Genomic DNA, 21,291 nt, shown 5'->3' with positions numbered 1-21,291 from the left:
CAAACACCCCCTAAATAATCACACCTCAAATATTATGTTTGGGAATGAACTCTTCATGGTGAATCTTTAATCTTATGACTTGTACATATGTAATATTCTCATTCCATCAGTTGAACATTTTGATTAAAAAAAATTTATATAGAAGAAGAAGAAAAAGGAAGTTGAACATTCTGATAAAAAAAAAAAAAATGAAGTTGAACGTTTAATATATATTCGTGGGCAAAAAATAAAAATAAAAAACCCCATAATAAAATAAAGGAAAAATAACATTTAACAAAAAATATTAGGAACACAATTTTTTTTCCTAATTAGAGACATGTTAAGTTTTGTTTGGAAGGTTTTTTTTTTTTTTTTTGAGAAGGAGTTTTGATTGGAAGTTGAAACATCGTTGAGTCTTTGTTAATATTACTTTTATTAAGTCACAATATATATATATATATATATATAATGAGTCCCTTTAAACTTAAGCCGTGTTTGGTTTGATAAAGATAGATTTTTGGAAAATATTTTCCGCATTTATAGGTGTCTGAGGTGACAAAAAATGTTGGTTAATCGATACTTGTTTTCTAGTTAATCATAAAATAAAGAAACTTATGATGGAAATTAGTTTACTCTTTCATTTTTCGTTTCACCTAAAACTTATCAATCAAACCTTCACCCTCACCCCCTACAAACGTCTTCGGTCTCCGGTGGCCAACTATTGCCGTTGGCGATCACTACCCACCACCTTGATCATGATTCTTTTTAATCTAAATTTTTCCTTCTTTATATTATATATGTGCTTGAGAGATGAGAAAATGTACAAAAATAATAGAAATATAGTATTTTCCATAACAATTTTAGGAATGTAACCAAATAATTGAAAATATTTTTTGAAGAATTTTTAAAAACACAACTAAATACTTGAAAATAATTTATTTTCCAAAAAAATATTTTCCTTTGATTAGGATTTATAGAATGGGGTCATCTTATTTTTTCTATTATCGTTTGAATTAAATTATAGAAAGTTCAAAGTCAACAAGATTACGAACATGGTTGGGCTCGAATTTTCTTGATTTCTACTTGTCCATTGACTCATCCAGCTGGAACCCGAAGGGTTGTTATTATAAAAAAATATGTAAATAAATAAATAGAGGGAAAGAACACGTGGGACGCAGTAAATCCACCAAAAAATGTTGATGGATTTTGAGATTTTGGGAACCGGGAAAAAAAAAAGTGTGAATACGACACCCGAGGAAATTTCCGTTGGTACGGAATACAGACAAGTATTAAACCAAAGGGTAAATTCGACAATTACCCCCCTAGCGGCAAGGGTATCTCTGGTAGCTTAATCCCCAACCTATATTAGAGTCACGGTCACGGTTCACATCCTCATAAAAACCAAAAACCAAATACCAAATAAAAAAAAAACGATTCGAGTCTTAAATTAAGAAAACTTTGATTGGAAGGTGACAAAGTGACAACAACAAAAAAAAAAAAAAACCATAGCAACTGGTTTTGATTTATTAGATTTTAGAGGCAACTCAGAAGTCGCTTCTTTCTTGGAAAAAGAAAAAGAAAAATAAAAGAAGGGGAAGAAGCTTAACAGATTTGTGTGGATTGATTCGAGTTGAAGAAAGGAGTGTTTGGAAGCTACTTGGGATTTCAATTCGTGTAAAAATTCTCTTCCTTTGTTTCCATCTTCTATGCTTTTCCTTTCATATTTTTAGTATTTTAAATTCTATGCTATTTTCGTTGGATTCAGGCTATACACGTGAATTGCCACCGATCTAACTGTATTTCCTCTCTTTATACTGTATTTTTGTATTTCTTTACAGCTCCATAATCCTTTACAATACTCTTTTATTGTTCTTCTTTGAAAAAATAACAGTGAATTCATTCTTTTTTCTTTTTTCTTTTTTTTTTTTCCTTGTTTGATTCTTTGAATATATTGTTTACTGATGTATAGTGTTTCTGGAATTTGATGACAGGCTTTTTTGGGTTTTTGAATGGTGAAGATTTTTAATGAGGATTTGGATTTAATTGAATGGGATTGAATAAGAGGGAAGCTGTGAGTAGCAATTAATTAGTCTCTGGTGAATGTGCCACGGACGGGTGTGTGTTTTGTTAGGTAGACGGAATGGAGAGATTTTTATCGGCGGTGGCGATGGTGAATCAGGCGGCTGCAGAAGCCGGGGTGGGAGTGGCCGGAGAGTCCCTTTTAGGGACTATCAAAATCGCGGTGTTGCCGATAGCAAAGGTCTTCACAATGTGTTTTTTGGGATTCCTTATGGCTTCCAAGTATGTCAACATTTTGCCTGCTAGTGGAAGGAAACTTTTAAATGGGGTAATACTCGTCGACCCCAAAATTTTGAGACTAAAGCTTGTTGTTGTTGTTGAATATGTCATGCTGATACTCACTTATTATTAACTTACTCTGCAACTTAGATTTACCTATCAGCAAATTTGAAAACCATAACTCATTGTTCCCACTATTTGTGTAATGCAGTTGGTCTTTTCACTTTTACTTCCATGTTTGATATTCTCTCAACTTGGTCAAGCTATCACCATTGAGAAAATGCTTGAATGGTAACAATTATACTTTTCAATCTATGTTTTCAAAGCACCACAACGATTTTTTAATTTTTCTTTCTTTCTTTTTAATTACAATTTCATTCGTCTGCAGGTGGTTTATTCCTATGAATGTTATTCTGGGTAGCATGTCAGGATCCTTAATAGGTTTCATTGTTGCATCGCTTGTCCGTCCACCATACCCTTTTTTCAAGTTTTCAATCATACAAATTGGAATTGGTGAGCCACTGCATCTAGAACATTCATATACATGAATCACATTTTCTGCAGGCTGTTATTATTCGAAGTTCATTTAAAGCTTTTGACATTGACATTCCAATTTAGTTCTACTCAGATATAGATGGGTTGTAATTGAGTCTTAAATGATGAGTTAAAGAATCGTATCTGATTATTGGACTTAGGGCACGTTTGATAGACTGTAATAGGCACTGTAATATAATAGATATTCCTATGGCATAATTATTCGGTTGTTTGGTTATGTTTTTATTACAATGAATAGTTATTCCTTATGAATAGCTATTCTTCAAAATGAGGAATAACTATTTCTTATCTAAAGTACCGAATATCTATTCCTTCACCTTATGTAATAATTTTGTAAAAAAATTTCCTAAAAAGCTATTAGTTGCCACATCTTCAAAAGGAAAGAAAATAAATTTTCCTTGTTGTTAATTATTAACTCCATTTTGAACACCCAAAAATAAGTGTATTCAGGATTCAATTCCTAAATGGTCACCAAACTAATGAATAATAATACTTATTACATTCTAACTTAATGTATTCCTTGTAATACTTATTCCTATTCTCATGTAATAATTATTACAGTGTACCAAACGTGCCCTTAGTAGATACGTATTTGTATTGACTATGAGCCTTTCTAATGTGAACATAAGTCTGTGAACAAAGATATTCTGAAATTATGTTTAATGAAAGATATTATAGAGTGAGTTAGGAAAGTAGGTAAGAGAATGAGATAAGAGGAACCACCGGCTTTATAAATGTGCCTCTACATAGGCAGACCTGTTTATTTGCTCAAAAAAGAAAAAAATAAAATGACAAACTCATTGTTAATTTGCATTGATATTGAATTTTTCAACTTTACTCTGGAATCTAGATGGACATATATTACCTAACTTGAATAGATTATCATTATTTTTGTATGACATATTCCACTTACACTGATGGATTCCAACATTGTACTCTGATATATCTATATAAACCACTATGCCTACTTTGGCTTTCTGCTTTGTACATATTGGTTTATCTTGAATTCTGTGTATTGACATTGAATACAGGCAATATTGGGAACATACCACTTGTATTGATTGCGGCTCTATGCAGAGACAAATCTAATCCTTTTGGTGACTCAGAAAAATGTAGCACAGATGGGACTGCCTATATTTCATTTGGCCAGTGGGTAGGTTTCCAGCAGTTCTTACTTGATCACTAAAGCTTTGATTATTGTTATTCAAGCTTCAAATATGTTGATTAGAAAGCCACATTTTTTTAAATATATAAGCATTTTTTCATCTATCCCTCAATATTTAGTTTTCTATAAGTTTCATCATTACCACGTACTAAAGATTTTGTAAATAAATAATGTATGTTAGGTTGGCGCCATCATCTTATACACATATGTGTTTCAAATGTTGGCGCCTCCTCCTGAAGGTACCTTTGACATTGAGGATGGAAATCTTCCCATCAAGGACCCTCCAAAGGAAGCCACAGCTGAGCAACTTCCATTGCTTACACACGAGGAGGCAGCATCAGTCAATTCAACAGCATTAGCCAGTCCAAAGGAAGAGCATCAGCCAACTGCTTCGGAGAAAGGAAAGGTGAGAACTAATAGATATTCATCAACGACTGTAAGTGTTAGGAAGTGTGTTGCCACAGCAACAATAATTGCTCTTGAAAAGTGTTTCCCTTAGTATCTAAAGCTGCTCCTTTCATGTGTCTTTGGTGACAAAGTAATGACTTTGGAATATTAAATTATCATCTTATTTCTCCGCTGATGTAAAATTATAGAACTTCATCTGTATGTAGATGATTTAATATAATAGGCATGGTGATAAAATACCACTTATCTTAAAAACTCTAGTTGATACAAAAAAGTGATCTTAATCATTTAATCACTATTCTAACGCTTCCCTCACATGTAGTCCTAGACTCCCCTCAACAAGTGGGGCCTAACACGTGGAATTTTAGTTTTAAATGGGAGGCAAAGCAGATATAGAGTTTGAACTCAGGACTAGCTGCACTAATACCATAATAAACTGCCACTTGTCTCAAAAGTTTAAATTGATATGAAATGATGAATTTAATCATTTGGCCAAATTTTAGGACAAGCAATGATATATGTATATATATATATTCAAAATTTATCTGTTTTTCATATATAGGTAACAGCTTAAAAAATGGCCAATGGAAATAGTCATCCTCCTATTATGTGTATTAATGAGCATGTATATAGTTTATTTATAAACTAAATGATGGCTGAATGGGCGGATCACAATCATCCTCTTCAGTGACATCTAGATCTGCACTATGTGCAATGTCAATATAAGTTAGTTGAAAAAAAATTATGTCTCTTTGCTAGTTAGGATAGTGAATAGATGTTGGTAACATGAACATCACATTTTGTAACTATAAACATTGCCCCTTTTTGTTCTGCTGCTGTGGGTCACATAACATGGGTCATCCAACTATTAGAATTTAGAATCTGATATTTTTTGGTAGTATCTAAAATCAGGAAGCTAATTACCTCTTTTCTAATTGAATATATTTTGTTTGTTGGACTGAAAGTTTACGTCTTCATATTTGATGCAGTTTAAAGGTTTATTTTTTTTCCTGTATGAGAAGTTGAAGCTGAAGCAAATACTTCAGCCACCTATCATCGCTTCCGTAAGTTTCTATTTATTGAACTTTATCTGGTTAACTTTACATTTTCAGTAGGTTGATGGAAATCTTACATTTTTCAGTTGCATTCAAACAATTCTTAATCGAGTCCTTTCTATTTGATAGCTTTTGATTTCCCTACTTAATCTAAGAAGAAATTTCTGATGTTTTACACATTATAAGATACAAGAAAACTGAGGTGTTTGCATGCAAGATCAAGCTAATTGGATATATATCTGCTCTAATAAATGGTATTCACATTTTGATGCAGATTCTAGCCATGTTACTTGGTGCGGTACCATTTTTTAAGCAATTGATCTTCACAGCAGATGCTCCTTTTTTTTTCTTCACTGACAGTTGCATTATTCTTGGGTATGCTAACTATTTTCTAGTTGTTTTAGTAAGTTGATACGTTCTTCATTTTTTGTTTAGAGAAGCTTGTAAGCACTATGAGTTCTGACCTGATAGTGTTAAAAATTATAGGTTATTTCTATTGAATGATACTATTAATGCTTTTCCAAAAAAAAATTGAGGATCTCAAAGATGCATGGTGTTGATTACTTTGGGTCAGATATGCTTTTTAAATGCACCTTAAATTTCCTAGAAAGCTTAAATAATGATGATAATGTAGAATGTGTGTGAAATGTATATTCATTGAAACATCATCCACTGCGTCTGAAACATGATCTTAGAGGAAGTCTTTGGAAATGAAGCTTATTTATGTATATCTCAGCTTTTAAATATCTCATTTACAAATTGGAATTAATTTGTTACTTCTATTATTTTGGGTTTGAATTTCTGGAGTAATTGCTACCCTTGTGATTATTAATCACTTGCCTTTGATTTAAAATCCATAAGCTTTAAAGCTAGAATGGAATACTCTAAAAATTTGTACATCACATGGTTGAAATATCTAATGCCAGCTAGCATGGAATTTATAAATCAAAATTTCAAATCTTGTCAAATTTTGGAAGGCTTTTGTCTTTTGTCTATTCATTTATTTTCTCTCTTTCAATTTTTTTTTGTTAGAATGTATTATAGATTGAATATGCTACGACTGAACTGTTGTTTTTGAATCTCTTATTAGTCTTCATTTTATTAAGAATACTTGTGATTGTCAGGGAGGCCATGATTCCATGCATCCTGTTGGCATTAGGAGGCAACCTTGTTGATGGTGAGTTGACTTTATGCTGATCATGTATCCTCTAACCTACTCCTGTGACTTCATTCTGCTTATTATCAAGGTTGGACCTTGTGTAAAGCTGTGTAATGTGTTACTTGCAGGACCTGGAAGTTCAAAGCTTGGTCTACGGACAACTGCTGCTATTATTTTTGCGCGGTTAGTTTTGGTGCCTCCTGCAGGACTTGGCATTGTCATGTTGGCTGATAAGCTTGGTTTCCTCCCAGCTGGTGATAAGATGTTCAGATTTGTCCTACTTCTTCAGCACTCAATGCCGACATCTGTCCTTTCTGGTATTGCCCAATTCTCTTCTCTAGACACATCCTCAACAAATTTTTGAGAACAGGCACAAAAATTTTGCAAAATATAGACACCTATCGCTTCTGGAGACATTTTGAGCAACCAAGAATTGGTTTGACAATCAAACCATTTCTGGGATGCTGGAAATTAACACAATTGATATTTCTCTTTTCTCCAACTGCTAAACAATTGATCGAGGATATAGTTTACCTCCAAACTAATTTGAAGGAAATTTCACCAACCTTTTACGCGATGATTCCAACCACTAATCCAAATATACTTCTGGTCACATGACATCTTTAACGAGTCATGTGACTTTTTAAAATAATTTAATGAATCATGCAATTTTATAAACACGAACAGTTTTATGAATTGCCACATAATGAGTTAAAGAAGATTCCTCCAAATCTATTTGGAGGAAAACTTTATCTATCAATAAAACAAGGATTGGAACCAAAATTAAGAATGTTAGGGTTTAATTAAAGATTGCATTTCGGTGTCTTAATATATAATCTTTGAGCAGCAATATGAACAGGAAAACCTGGTTTTCTTATTAACATATTCCTTGTTTGTAGGTGCTGTCGCCAATTTAAGAGGTTGTGGTAGGGAAGCAGCTGCAGTCCTCTTCTGGGTTCATATTTTTGCTGTCATATCAATGTCTGGATGGATTGTTCTCTACCTCAACATTCTATTCTAAAACTGCAGCAAGCTGTGTCGCGAGGCCAAATATTCCACTGTGGTTTTTCTATCTATATCCATATAATCAATGTCAATAGCTAAATTAGTTAGTTGCAAACTTGGAAGTTCTTTTGCTTGTAATGGAAGACGTGATTATGCCCCCTGTTGATAGTAATTACTATTCTTTTTCTTTTCCGTGTTCACAAAATAAATTAACACAAAGAAAAAGACTTAATATCATCCACAGTAGTGGAGCAAAATTTTTAATTTTTTAGCTACACAAAAAGTCACTTTATCTATTTTACTTTCTTATATCTTACAACAGTGGAGCTATTTTAGTTTCTAACACAATAAAATAATATAAACACTACAATAAAATAATATTTCATTCAACCACCAACATACAACAACAACCATCAAACCCATAAAGATCACTACACAACCACAATCCCGCTGTGCCCATCAAAACCAGTGAAGAAGAACAAAACAAAAACCCAAAAAAATCAACATAGCCAAATTGAAACCCATGCTCGATACTATGTCCGATTTGGGGTACCGGTTGACGAGACCTGCACCAATCATCGATCAGTGATCATAGATAGTGATGATGAGTGCAAAGCGAAATGGAATGCTCCGATTTGAGACGAGTCAGGTAATGTGGGACCTGATTGGAACTAAAAATGGAGAGAGAGAGAGAGAGAGAGAGAGAGAGAGAGAGAGAGAGAGAGAGAGAGAGAGTTGATTGGAACTAAAAATGGAGAGAGAGAGAGAGAGAGAGAGAGAGAGAGAGAGAGAGAGAGAGAGAGAGAGAATGAAACGTATCGAAAATGACATAAAGAGAGAGTGTGCGTGTGTGAAAAGGACGAAACGAGGGTTGAGAAGTGAGGGAGGAAAAGCGGGGAGAGATGGGTCTGTGGCGGCTGGGCTCGTGCAGATCGACAATGGGTCCGTGGAGGAAGAAAGAAGAGATGGAGAGGCAGTGAGGAGAGAGACAGAGAAAAGAGAATGAAATGCAAAAAGAATAAAAAATTTTAAAAAAATAGTGTGAACGCAAAATAAAAATAAAAAAAAATTTTAGCTTTAAGTTACAATGCACAACCATATATAGCACAGCCATATATAGCTATATATGAATGTGCACTGTAGCAATGAAGGTAAAAATTTTACCTTTAGCTCCACTACTGTAGTATGAATTTTTATATTTTGGTGTAGCTAAAATAGCTATTTAGCTACACTGCTGTGAGTGCTCTAACATAAATATTGAATCCACTTAGTCCGTCATCACTTAAGTGTAACGTCAAGAATAAATTCATCATTATTGCATTTTGTTTTCTGCGACTGATGAAACAGAACTTTTAAGGGATAACATAACAGTACTGAGTGCTCACTTTGTTTAACAAACTATCACTCAACAAATATAGCATCAACCATCAACAAATCATTGGCTCTCCAAGAAACCCAGTTAGAGTGTGTTTGGAAAGAGAAGAGAGAGAGGGTAAGAGAGAGAAGGAGATGAGAGGAGAGGGGAATGGGTATCTCTCTTACCCTTTTTTGGATGTTTATAAAATTAAAGGGGAAGGAAATTTTCCAATCCTCTTTCTTTGAATGTTTTAGAAATTAAATAGGAAGAAAAGCTGGGATGGGAATGAGCACATAATTGATAATTATGACCCTTTTTTACTAATATTGCAGAAATAGATATAAATTGGATGAGTTACAAATGCGGGGTTTGGATTTGAGAAAAAATATATCCTTCCAAATACCCTCAAACCCCATTTAAAAGAACATCTAAACAAAGTCATTAAACCCTCCTCATCTTCTTCTCTCTACTCCCCTTTCCTCCTCCATCCAAACAGTGTTAGAGTTGCTTTTTCCAAGACTATCAGTGAAAGACCACAAAGTTGAGAAAAGAGATGCTATGAAAGATGGTCTGCAAATTCAAACATTATTATTATTTTATAATAATTCAAACATTATTAAGAGAACTAGCTTGTAGTGTTCAAGTTACAAGAAGCAGTTGATGAATTGATAGGAACAAGCAGGGACTGAAGTTGAGGAAGATAAGACACTAATAATGTTGGCTGTGTAAACAGCGTGCAAGTTTGGGCAACCATTGTATGCTTTTAGAGACTCAAATCAACTTCACATCTCAATAGTTGGCTACTAGGTATCGTAGAAAAAATATCCAGGTGCCGTGCACACAGTACACCATTTAAAAGTTAAGGGAATTCACCTCTCTTTTTTGTACAAGGAGGCATGCGAGGGTAAAGGGTGCCAAACAGGCTCCAAAGTAACACACCAAGATTTGTCAAACCACGATGTACATCCACTAATTAAAAAGTTAAAAGCACAACAGCCTGAATATGTGTCCTTCAGGTCAATAGCACAAACTGCAATGCATAATGCAAAAACAATTGATATATTTACCAGTAGCAAAGAACTTCCTAGAAAAATGACCACCATCTCCTACTCCTATTCTCCCTTTGGGTGGGTGAGGAGGCAGAAATGTGAATTTGATGATGGCCAGGATCAACGAAGCTGCATTGGCTTGCTGGCTCTCTTCTTTGAATCAGAGGATTGCCTAACCACAACACAAGCACAATACCCATGAGACCGACAATAGGAGCAGCAGCAAGAAAAAACCATCTCCCCCTACCACCCTCCCGACCAGAGCTATTACTAGTAGGATCCACATCTAGAAGTTCTCTCTGCTCTGTTCTGCCTTGATTAAGTTCACGCTCTTCATCTGATTCAGCTTCATCAAAGACAACAGAGGAACCGTCGTCACTGACATTTTCCTGCTGGATTTCATGGTTTTCCACTCCACCACTATTGTTCTGCTTCCCCTCTTCATAATCTTTGTCATCAGTAGGAAGCTCATACCGACAAAGGGGACATGAATTTCGTGTGCTCAACCATGGCAAGATACATGAAGGGTGATAGAGGTGAAAGCAGGGAAGCTGATTTACTTCAGTGCCAATGGGTAGAACTTCCTTGCATATTGCACATGCTAAGCCTTCATTCTTCTGATGCTCCTCATTAATGACTACACGAGGCAGACTATTTACAAAAGACATGGCTGCAGGAGGTGCTCCTCGTCTAGAGCTTTCAGTCTCAGCAAGATGTACAAGCAGTTCATCAAAGCCTCTTGCATCAAGATAATCCCCAGAATTCCTGACATAAGGCGGTAACTCTTCTTCCTCTGAGTTAGCAAAGATGGTACGAATAAATGTTTGTGAACCTTGCCTGCCTCTCCAAATCAGAGCCTCAGAAGGGAAAAATGTTTGATTTTCATATTCAGCTAATGCTTCTGCATCATCTTCAGCATCAGCTTCTTCCCACTCACCTTCTTCTTCATCTCCTTCTCCTTCTCCTTCTCCTTCTTCTTCTTCTTCTTCTTCTTCTTCTTCGTCTTCTTCAGAGTCCCATTGGTCAAGGCCAGCATGCATAGGATCAATATCAGTATCACTTTCAAAAACGCTGCCATCATCTGGTTGAACAGACATTTCACGGTCCAGGAAACTATGTCCATCTACAGAAGCATCAGAATCCCCTCCATAGGCACTAAAAGAAATGGCATCACTCTCACCATGAAAAACCCTGTACTGACCAAAACTGACATTCGATTCACTCTCCCCATAAAGGGAGTCCGGATGATCAAAACCATCACTTTCAGTATCAGAGGGTACTCGCCGCCATATTCTAGATCCACTTGGGGTAGAGCGGGAACTTGAGTGCTGCAATAACCTAACCGAAGCATCACCATCTGAAGTTTGATCCTCATACCCAGAGACACTTGATTGGTTTTGCCTAGCCTGGTTAATTAAATGTGAAAGTTCTTGTGAGAAGAGATATTCAACAGACTCAGAACTGCTGTGCCTGGTTCTTCTTCCTCTAGATGCCCTACGCTGATATGAGTCTTGCCTGGGGGTCCGATGATCTTCAAAAATTAAGAATTTACAGTCCCCACATATACCAATGGTCTGGAGGTCACCACTTGCCTCATTTTCAGGAGAAAGGATTCTTTGGCATAAACCACATGCTGCTGGTTGGACAGAATGGTCAACAATCAAACCACTATTAATGCGGCCATGGGCATTGGACTGAGGCAACTGTTCCGGGATTCTTGGTGTGTCTGCATCCATTTGAAACTGGACCGAAGACCATAAGTTTTTTCTTTTAAAAAAATGGTGACAAATAATCGAAGTGCAATGAAGACTAATAGTGCTGTGTAAATGACAGGCAACATAAGTATAACTATGAGCGGAAACAAATGAGTAATAAAAATTACTGTGAAGGGCAATTCCCGAAACATAATGTTTTCATTATCATATAAATATTTTTTTAAAATTGGAAATTTTTGTCCACCCTTTCCATTAACCATCTTCCTCTTTCCCTCTAGAGACACTGAACTTCCCAATTCCATGCTTCCACTCTCTTTCATTAACCCTTTCATGGCGGACTCTATACTCCATACAACAACCAAGCATTAGTACCAAAAATTGTGGGTCAGCTATGAATCCTTAACAGACTAGTTAAGGTTGGCTACTGTATTCTTATCCACCGCTCCATTCTATACGAAGTCATACTCTTTGTTACTTCCTTAATTGACACATCCTATTTTACTAATTCTATCTTCATCTGCCTTTTTTGGTTCCCTCAACTTGAATTAAACTCACTGTTTCTCTCGCATTCCTATGAACATGACTAAAGTAATCTCAAGCGACTCTCCACCAAAGGCATTTCCAAGTAGTATAAGAAAAGAATCACATTATGACAACCTGTCTTTTACAATTACAAGTTCATTCACCTAAAGCTGTAAAGTATTATGAAACCCAATTGGCTGTGTTTCTATACTACTTCCTAATTTGTCTGCGGCAAAACCAAACTAACTGAGACCAAATTCACAACATTTTGATACCAACTAAACACGCAAAAGAGTAAAGGTGAAACTTTTAAGTTGCCAATTGGTGATGTGCTTTTAAAAAATAGATAAAATCAATCTATAAGTTAAAATTCGAAAGAGAAATGAAAATTTAAAAAAACCCAGATGCAAAATCATGATTGATGAATATACAATTGCATATAAAAAACCAAGGATGAAGCGGTGGTAAAAATGATTACCAGGAAAACGAGAAAGAGGAATGAGATCTTAGAGAAATTAGCACATGTGGGTGGGTGGGTTCTCCTCTGAATTAGACGCCAAAAGGGTCTTAATCTTTATCGATGAGGATGGGTCTTTCAGTCTTCACTCTTCAGCTTCAATACAGAGAAAGAGCCAGGAATGAAATTACCAAGCAAATGACAGAATAGGGGTTATCAGATTGATTTGAACAAAGAAAAGACTTTTTAAAGAGACTTTGGATGCTATTCTATTCCTATTTCCTATTTCTCGCTCAAACCAAAGAAGTGGACCCCTTCAATTTCACAATACTCACTACTTTACAAAACAAAAACAAAAAGAAAAACATGTGGCAGCCTCCTGGTTCAAATTCATATATTAATTAATTTTTCGTTGTTTAACTATAAAAAATTTTACTAATTGGAATCACAAAAATACTCCTAAAAAAGACTTCTAATATACTACTACGATTGCTACTTTTTTTTAGTTTGAAATTTAATGGAGACTTTAAGGACTTAAAGTCGCTGCATAGCATAGACAACGCAGTTCACCCTTTTCTTTCTTTCTTCCTTTGCTTACTTTACCTTCCAAGTTCCAATTGAGGTTAGGTAAAAAGATAGGTCTTGCCAGGAAAAAATACGTGGACACAATTTGTGTGTAACAATTTTTTTTTTTTTTTTTCACAATCCTTATAAGGCATAGTGACTAGTATTAAAAAAAATTACTAAGAAATTTATGAAAAAGTAAACAAGTAGATAATCAAAATTTTGTCAAAAAGATAGGTACAAAAGAGTTGTCGTCCATAAGAATCGGTAAACTGAAAAAAGTGGTTTGTTACACCGTTACTCTAATTATTACTAATTTGTCGGATTGAAATGGGCCACCCTCTTTAACTTAACAATGCTTGATGCAGAAGTCATTTGGGCCTTCATGAGTCCAGCCCATCTTCAGTCTAATCCGCCCCACTGAAGTAGTATAAGAAGCCCATTGTTACTCTTTTCTTTAAAAAATAAAAAAAAGTAATTGTGAGTCAATATTAATTCTGAAATTCTCATGTGAACCCCCATGGGATTCTGGGGCTAGTAAAGGTGATGAATGATGCTACTCTCTCTCTCTCTTAAGTCATAACTCTTCCTCCTTCTAATCTAACCAGTAACCACACCTCCCCTTCCTACATTATACTCTCACATTGTTATAATTGGAAGCCAAATAAAAAAATAATTAAAAAAAAAAAAACCAAACTTTATTTTTTATTATTTTGAGGTTTTACTTTTAATGTTGTTTCCTAGTCTGGGATTTTTCATATCTCCTTAAACAGAAACCAAACCAAAGCCACATCCATTTCCATTTCCATTTGCTTAGCTGTACCTGAATCATGTTTTCTCTCCCTCTCTCACATCACATTCCTCATTTCCTCTATTTTCTATATAACTGATTAGCTAAAACGATCACTGCTGTGTCGTCCTTCTCTTCAATCTCTACCAATGTCCAGGTGAGTTTACTTCTTAGAAGCCATTCTTCATTTTATTCTTCAAAATCTGAAAATGGGTTACTAATATTTGTGTAAAAAAATATAAAAATGTAGGAAAAAATTAAGAAAGCCAATATGGAGGGAGGGCCACAGGAGGAGCCCGCGGATATCAGCGTCCAAGGCCCAGAATGTGAATGTGAATGTGGATGTGAATGAGACTCACCCTAATTTTGGGGTCTCACACTCTCACTCCAAAAGCTCAAAAATTAGTGGAAGTGGTGCTCAGGCTCAGGCTCAGGCTCAGGCTCAGACTCAGACTCAGGGACCAGCGTCAAGGACAAGGGCCACAAAGAAGAGAAGAATCAAACCACTTCAAGATGTTGCTTCTACTTCTACTTCTCTTTCACCCCGACCTCTACAACAACAACAACAAAAGGTCCTATATTTGTATTGTCCCCCCCATTATTTACATTTTTATTTTATTATTAATAACAATGGTGTAACAAATTTTTCATGTTGGTTGCATTTCCATGTGGGTGTTATTTATTATTGTTATTATATCTTTTCCTGTTCACAAAATGTCAACTTTGTTGTTGGGGTGCGCTTTTTTTTTTTTTTAGGAGAAAGTGAAAGTACAAAGAAGGGTCTAAACGAAACGTGGTGCCCGTTTCTGTTAACCGTTACTAATGACTTCGATCTGCACAATGCCATAGTTGTCTCTTCTTTCACGGCTTCTATAAAGTTTTTTGTGGTTGAATGAGAGACCTGGTTCAAATCCTCCCCACACCAAGATCATTTGGTTTCTTGCCTTGATGTTATCATCATGGAGTGGAGTGGACATCATGGGTTCAAATCCTATCGTCTCTATAAAAATAAAAAATACTAAATTTGCAATAAGAATTGATGCCCATTCTTCTGTGTATCATAATATAAGCACTAGTTTTCACCCAGTTACAATTTCAAAGGCACTGACACATCCCACCTTTTAATTTCAGCACCTCCTTAATTTCTGACATTACTTTAATTTTCAATCACTCACAAAGCATTAACACTAATGCTATGAACTGACTAAACAGAATGAAATTGTGTTCCAAGTAACTAGTTGTTCATGGTTCCCATGATGCTGTGCTTGCTTTTGGTCATCAAAGTTGGTTGTGTAAGATAATATTAATCCCCCACCATGTTCTGCAAGTTTTGTTCTCATCATCCCATTTGAACTGACATGCAGGGAGGCACAAAACCCATTTACAAAGATCATCATACTGATAGTGGTTAGTCCTTTTGCTCCACCAGAGTTAGAATTGTAAATTATGCACTTTTGGGTTTCTATCACAATGGTGTTATAATTATGTGATTCATTTGTTTCTATGTCAGAACAACCAGTTGTTGCACGGAGTGAAGATAGCCCAAGACATGAAGATCACGCTACCTACACCAGTTAGCTCCTTTTCTTTATTGATATTGCGAATTGCAGAACCATTAACTTAATTCATTGTGACAATGGAAACTTCATATATAACATAGACGCTTCTTGCATCAGATAAACCATCCCGCACGCCATCTGCACCATGGATGCCAGAAAAACGTATTCTTGAGCTTGTTCTTGATGTCTTACAAAGGTGCTTATTGTTTTATTAGCAGTTTCTTTGTGTTCATTTTTTAGAGCATTCTTAAAGGTGGTGAGAAAAGGTCTTTGCAATGATTAAATATAGCAAGGAAGTATCATAAATTATGGTAAATGAGAATGTTTCTATTATAAATTCCTGATTCATTGCTTACATTGAAATGCATTCTTTTTACATTTAGGAGAGACACACATGAAATATTTGCTGAACCAGTTGACCCAAATGAGGTATGTATTTGCTTATCAGTTCCTCTCATCTTATACATGGACGCTGCTATTTCTCCTTTCTTGTTCAATATATTGATGGAGATTTGTGGTCTTATAAGGCTGAAGATTACTATGAAATCATTGAAGAGCCTATGGATTTTGGCACTATGAGGGCTAAACTTCACGAGGGAATGTATAGAAGTCTTGAACAATTTGAGGTTTGCTTGCTTCTTCAAAATTACATCTCTGAATTGAATATGAAGGCATTTTTCTTCTTTTTTCACCATACATCAACTGATAACATCTCTAATTGTGGGTTTGTAAACTTAAAAATTCAGCTATTTGATATCATATTCCTGAAAGTATGTGGATTCTGTAATGTGTCAGATCTTGCTAGAGTGCCCTTCTCTTGTTGTACCAAAGATATTACTACAAACCTTAGAACATAAATACATTACTCAGTTTCAAAAAAAGTTACTAATCTTTTTTTATAAGTGATAAAAACCTTATTCAAACGGTAAAAAAGAGTCACCCAAGTATGCATGATGTATACAACTGGGGAACAGTTACTAAATTTTATTTCATGTTTATATCACTTTCAATATTTCCTCTTTAATAGAAAGTTCAGACTGTTTCTTCATTCAGGATCAACTTATCTGTTTCAATTTAAAAAGTTATAGGTCAGATAATCTTAGGATTTCTAACATTCAGTGTCACAAAACATTGAACTGCAACTTTCTTGTTTCTCACTTCACTTTTTTGGTTTCTGCACAAATTTATTACAATTTTATATGATCACATGGTGATAATTCTTTCTAATCTGGCTCAAATTTACAATAGTTGTTACATATGATCATACAGTGATAATTCAGGCTCAAATTTACAATGGTTGTTATATATGATCTTGGAGGTTGTGTAAACTATTTGTTTACACAATATTGATATTCTTTGTTTCTCTATTTTCTTTGGATTCCTTTCTAATTAAACTATTTGTTTACACAATATTGATATTCTTTGTTTCTCTATTTTCTTTGGATTCCTTTCTAATGATCCAGGACTTAATCCTGGACATGAAGAATAAAATATAAAGATCAAGTTTATTAAGTATGAAGAAATCAATGTATTTGGCTGTTAAAGATGTGCATCTGTTGCATTATTAGAACAGCACAAAAATCTGATTATCTAACTGATTATTGTTTGTACTTCTCTGCAGAATGATGTATTTTTAATACCTAAAAATGCGATGCATTTTAATTCTTCAGCTACCATTTATTTCAGACAGGTATAATCATTTAATCCCTGCAAAAAAACTGTAGCAGTAGTTTTTCAATGATAAAATCTAGATTCTCTTCATCTGCTGAACAACAACCCTTCATTTTTACAGGCTCGCGCAATACATGAACTAGCTACAAAGATTTTCCATGTTCTGAAAACTGATCCTGAGAATTTTGAATCAGAGTTCTCAGAGACAAAAAGAAGACGAAGAAGAAGTGGTAGGAGGCCCCAAAGTGAAGCTAGGGGTTCAATTAAGGCCTCTCTTCCTAAGCTTCCCACAAATGTAAAATCCAGTAGCATGACGATTGATATATCCTCAAATACAATACCATCATTTCGCAATTCATCAAATCTGGGGAGGAATTTCCAACTAAATTCTCAGTGCTCTGGTATTGCCACTTGTATTGATGCAATGGATCCTGAACTTCTTTCTGGTAAGAGAGCAAATCTGTTCCTACGTTCTAACCTTAAAATTTCATATACATCTGTGTAGATGCAAGCGATTATTTCTTGTGAGAATATTAAATATATGGGTGCTTGGTATGAAGATCCTCCTGACTTTGTTTATATATCTGAGTCATAAGTAATAGGAAAAGAAGACCAAATATAGGATTTTCTTATCTGGAATATATGGAAATCATCCTAACTCACTGAATTTTATAAGTTGTTAAATTCACTAACATACGGTAGTTGGCTGTTGCCCAAACAAATGTGTCAAAATTTTCCAGTATGATTGCACATCCCTTTTTTGAGCCATCTTTAGCCTCACTTTAGTCAGCATGCCCCTGAACTTCAGGAAGCAATTGAAGGGTCATCTTTTGTATGATATACAATCCAAAAATTACTCTAATCAGCAACTCTTTTGTCCTTCCATTTTAAGTGATACTAGATAGAACTTTGTATTAAGAATGCTGTCTTATTAGTATGGGTAGATTATTTTGTTATGGTGACATTCAGGAAATATTCTTGATGGTTCTTCCAGAATAATCACTGGTTCACCTAGCAGTTTACCAAATTTGCAACTAAAATTTTCAACGTTTGTCATCAGTTCTGGTTTTTCATAGCATCCAACTTTTTCTTTTTTTTTCTTTTTTCTTTTTTTGCACTAAATAATTCTTACTGTATTGGTTTAAGCTTTTTAAAATCTAAATGGAAACTTCCTAAAAATTTAGTTCCGGCTGTGATTTCCTTTTATTTTCACTTTTGTAAGCTTCAACGGTTATTTGATGTCCATGCACCACTTGAATGAAGTCGAAGTCAAAACCTAATAGCCTTTTCTTTTCTGACAGGTGCAAAAGATGGTAGAAGATTTAGCTCTTTTGAAGTAGACCGCCGTTGTACATATAGACCTTGGATGTCTTTCCTCAATGAGAATGAATCAAATTTTTCAACAATTTATAGTTCTTTGAAACCACTTGAGCATGTAAGCTCTTGCAAATCCATACCTGTTGATTCCATTTGATGCAAATAATATGCCCTCATGTGCATTAGAAAATACGTGAGACCAATGATATAGATAGCCCACGTTGCCCAATAATATGTGTTGTGCATGTATTAACGAAACCTACTTTATGTGGTGGCTGCCCCCTTTTCCAAATACCAGTGATGTCCAAATCTACTAGCTTTACATGATTCCCCTTTCTTTATTCATACCTTTATTTATATTTTTAACCTTTTGGTGGGACAACATATAATTCATGCATTTATGCATTTATGCCAAGAGGGTTCTGCCAAGAACTTTAGCCCAACTATCTAAGAGTCTAGACAAAGAGGGCAGAAGGTGCATTCTGACATGAAAAAATGCATCCAGCTTCTAGGCGTTTGCCACCCTAAGAAAAACAAATATGTTGTCATTTTTGTGTGGTTCACAAATCAACCATGAAGGCTGACAAATTTTCATAATGTTGTAGGTGAGTCAGCAGGATATTGGTTATAGAGAAAGCTTGATGCTATTTGTTGAAGGTTTGGGACCAACAGCCAAAATGATTGCTGAGCGAAAGTTGCTTGGACAGTCAGCTGATGCATCCAATTACCAGACTTCCAATTATTGGTTCCAAGCTCAAAAATGTCATGCTGACATGGCATCTAACCCTGCCCAATGGGGGCCTAGTACTCTTAATACCATAAGCAAAACCCCAACATCTCAGAATTTCCTGGACCACCACTATGGGAAACCATCTCTCTTAAAAAACTCCTGTGACACAATGAATTTGGGGGATGCTGGCAAAGGAAAAGAGGCCAACGTTGGAGAAGTTCATGCCAGTGACGAGAAGAAATTTCTCAATGTTATTGGCAAGAACAAAATTTATGAGGATCGGAGTTGGGATTTTCCATTTGGTTCATTTTCCTCCACAGCTGGTACTGGAGATTTGAATTGCTTGGGTGCTGAATTTCCAAACTCGGGCAACAAGTCAACCACATTGGAATTGAACAAGGGCAATTTTGATCATCAAGCACAATTATTGGATTCAGCTTCTGAGTTTATTAAGTCAACTGAGTCGGAATCTTTATCGAAAAACAGTTACGCTTCTCTGTCTTCATGGCCTCTACGAACCTTGGGCAGGAATGGACTGTCAAGTTTTAGTCAAACTGACTCCATGCACAACTCAAGTTTGGAGTATCTGGCAGGTCATGACCAAGCCATAGCTGCACAAGGCTCTGGTGATGGAGTTTGGAGCTCATCCAAGTCGGGTCAAATTTTGAAATCAGACCAACCCGTGCCACAGGCTTCCCAATTTATTTTTGATCTGCCATATTTGAAAACACGTCTTGACCAGATGAGTGCATGTAGTGAGGGGACCTCTTGTGCCAAAATGAGTTATCAAACTTCGTCAACCTGTACTCGTCAGGTAGAGCTGAGCAATCAGCCTCATAGTGATAATCAACAACCATCTTCAATAGGTAGTCATCATACTGATTTAGCTCTTCAGCTGTAAGAAATATGTAGGACTCTAGTTTATGGAAACATAGAGCGATAAAAGTGAATATTGATTTCTATGATTAGCTTTGCTTGTGTTGAACCAGATATAGCTTGCCAGGTAAATCAACTAAACGTAGAACAGGATTTCCAAATTCCAATGTTTGTCAAGAAACCAAAAGAAGAAGCTAGTGAAAACAATTTTCAGCATTTATACCATTTTATGTAATGGAATATAACTGGACCAGGCAACTTAGGCTTACACCTTGGTCAACTAAAGAACCAGAGGGAGGTTGGTACTATAATAATCTGTGACGTTGCATTGTGATATCCGAAGTTACTTCTGTTTACAACAAATTCTTTGGCTAGATAGAAGGCGTGAATGGTTAATGGTTATTGTTGTGATGGGGTGGGGCCATCATAATTGGAAGGTGTTGAACAACAGAATTTGATCCACTTCAACAGCTCCCCCTTCCCTTTGTTTGTCAATGCAATCATTTCAGGGGATTTGACTTAAATTCATGATCTGACTTTATTCCATCACTCGTTATTTTTTCTCAATATTTATATGCAAGAAGCCACGTAAAAGTGATGAGGATAATACGTGTGACATCTTGTTTATAAACCCAAATGAAGTCACATACAAGTGTTCTTGGGTGGGGTAGAACGATTGATATTACGTTTAGTAATTTGATTGGGCTGTTTCAAAATGGAGCTACATTATATGTAGTTTAGACATTGTTTCGTATCTATTACTCCCAATTATTTTGGTAAGAAAATGACCTATATTAATTAATATAAAAATCTTGCTTTGAGAGTGCTTTTTCACTGGGGCCGGAGCCAGTATTTGTGGGTTATCATTCAAATCAAAACATTAATATGACTGTCAAATAAAAAGGTGTAGTGGGTCACACTCTCTCTTTAGTATCAAGAAAAAAAACTGTTATCTTGCACCAAAAAACACAATAATTTCGATTATTCAATCCCATGGATGAGAAAAAATAAAGAAAGGTAAAATATTCCAACATTTTCAAGTTTAGATAAGAATACTACG

The 21,291-nt window shown here is 35.4% G+C and overlaps 3 protein-coding genes across 4 annotated transcripts; 2 read left to right on the top strand and 1 right to left on the bottom strand.

Moving 5' to 3' along the window:
• Positions 1–1,377: 1,377 nt before the first annotated feature.
• LOC112028512 (protein PIN-LIKES 6) lies at positions 1,378–7,811 on the top strand. 2 transcript variants are annotated; one of them, XM_065766705.1, is made up of 12 exons: positions 1,378–1,653; positions 1,745–1,775; positions 1,971–2,326; positions 2,489–2,568; positions 2,666–2,790; positions 3,864–3,985; positions 4,179–4,403; positions 5,395–5,469; positions 5,735–5,835; positions 6,585–6,637; positions 6,748–6,936; positions 7,519–7,811. In XM_065766705.1, exons 3-12 carry the CDS (start codon positions 2,120–2,122, stop codon positions 7,638–7,640), a joined length of 1,299 nt encoding a protein of 432 aa, XP_065622777.1. In that variant the 5' UTR covers positions 1,378–1,653; positions 1,745–1,775; positions 1,971–2,119; the 3' UTR covers positions 7,641–7,811. The 2 variants fall into 2 exon arrangements, with proteins under 2 accessions (XP_065622777.1, XP_023916983.1); XM_024061215.2 differs by lacking the exon at positions 1,745–1,775.
• A 2,114-nt stretch (positions 7,812–9,925) lies between these two features.
• On the bottom strand, positions 9,926–13,115 carry LOC112028500 (uncharacterized). Its single transcript, XM_024061201.2, has 2 exons — positions 12,746–13,115; positions 9,926–11,772 (listed from the first exon to the last, which is right to left on the bottom strand). Exon 2 carries the CDS (start codon positions 11,764–11,766, stop codon positions 10,066–10,068), a length of 1,701 nt encoding a protein of 566 aa, XP_023916969.1. The 5' UTR covers positions 11,767–11,772; positions 12,746–13,115; the 3' UTR covers positions 9,926–10,065.
• A 155-nt stretch (positions 13,116–13,270) lies between these two features.
• LOC112028511 (uncharacterized) lies at positions 13,271–20,340 on the top strand. The gene is made up of 11 exons (XM_024061214.2): positions 13,271–14,235; positions 14,329–14,650; positions 15,443–15,485; positions 15,589–15,651; positions 15,755–15,833; positions 16,021–16,066; positions 16,165–16,263; positions 17,259–17,327; positions 17,430–17,754; positions 18,610–18,743; positions 19,231–20,340. The coding sequence occupies exons 1-11, from the start codon at positions 14,228–14,230 to the stop codon at positions 20,254–20,256; spliced, it is 2,214 nt and encodes a 737-aa protein (XP_023916982.1). The 5' UTR covers positions 13,271–14,227; the 3' UTR covers positions 20,257–20,340.
• The last annotated feature ends 951 nt before the right edge of the window (positions 20,341–21,291 follow it).

This window comes from Quercus suber, unplaced genomic scaffold (assembly GCF_002906115.3).
Source record: "Quercus suber isolate HL8 unplaced genomic scaffold, Cork oak 2.0 scaffold_733, whole genome shotgun sequence".
Taxonomy (NCBI): Eukaryota; Viridiplantae; Streptophyta; class Magnoliopsida; order Fagales; family Fagaceae; genus Quercus; species Quercus suber.
This window is presented reverse-complemented; position numbering and strand designations above follow the sequence as displayed.

Excerpts from the sequence above, each read along its gene's own strand:
- LOC112028512 (XM_024061215.2), top strand. The coding sequence starts at position 2,120 with ATGGAGAGATTTTTATCGGCGGTGGCGATGGTGAATCAGGCGGCTGCA. Across the intron at positions 5,836-6,584 it reads GACAGTTGCATTATTCTTGG|GGAGGCCATGATTCCATGCA; the intron begins GTATGCTAACTA and ends TGTGATTGTCAG. Across the intron at positions 6,638-6,747 it reads AGGAGGCAACCTTGTTGATG|GACCTGGAAGTTCAAAGCTT; the intron begins GTGAGTTGACTT and ends TGTTACTTGCAG.
- LOC112028500 (XM_024061201.2), bottom strand. The coding sequence starts at position 11,766 with ATGGATGCAGACACACCAAGAATCCCGGAACAGTTGCCTCAGTCCAAT.
- LOC112028511 (XM_024061214.2), top strand. Across the intron at positions 15,834-16,020 it reads GTTCTTGATGTCTTACAAAG|GAGAGACACACATGAAATAT; the intron begins GTGCTTATTGTT and ends TTTTACATTTAG. Across the intron at positions 16,067-16,164 it reads AACCAGTTGACCCAAATGAG|GCTGAAGATTACTATGAAAT; the intron begins GTATGTATTTGC and ends TGGTCTTATAAG.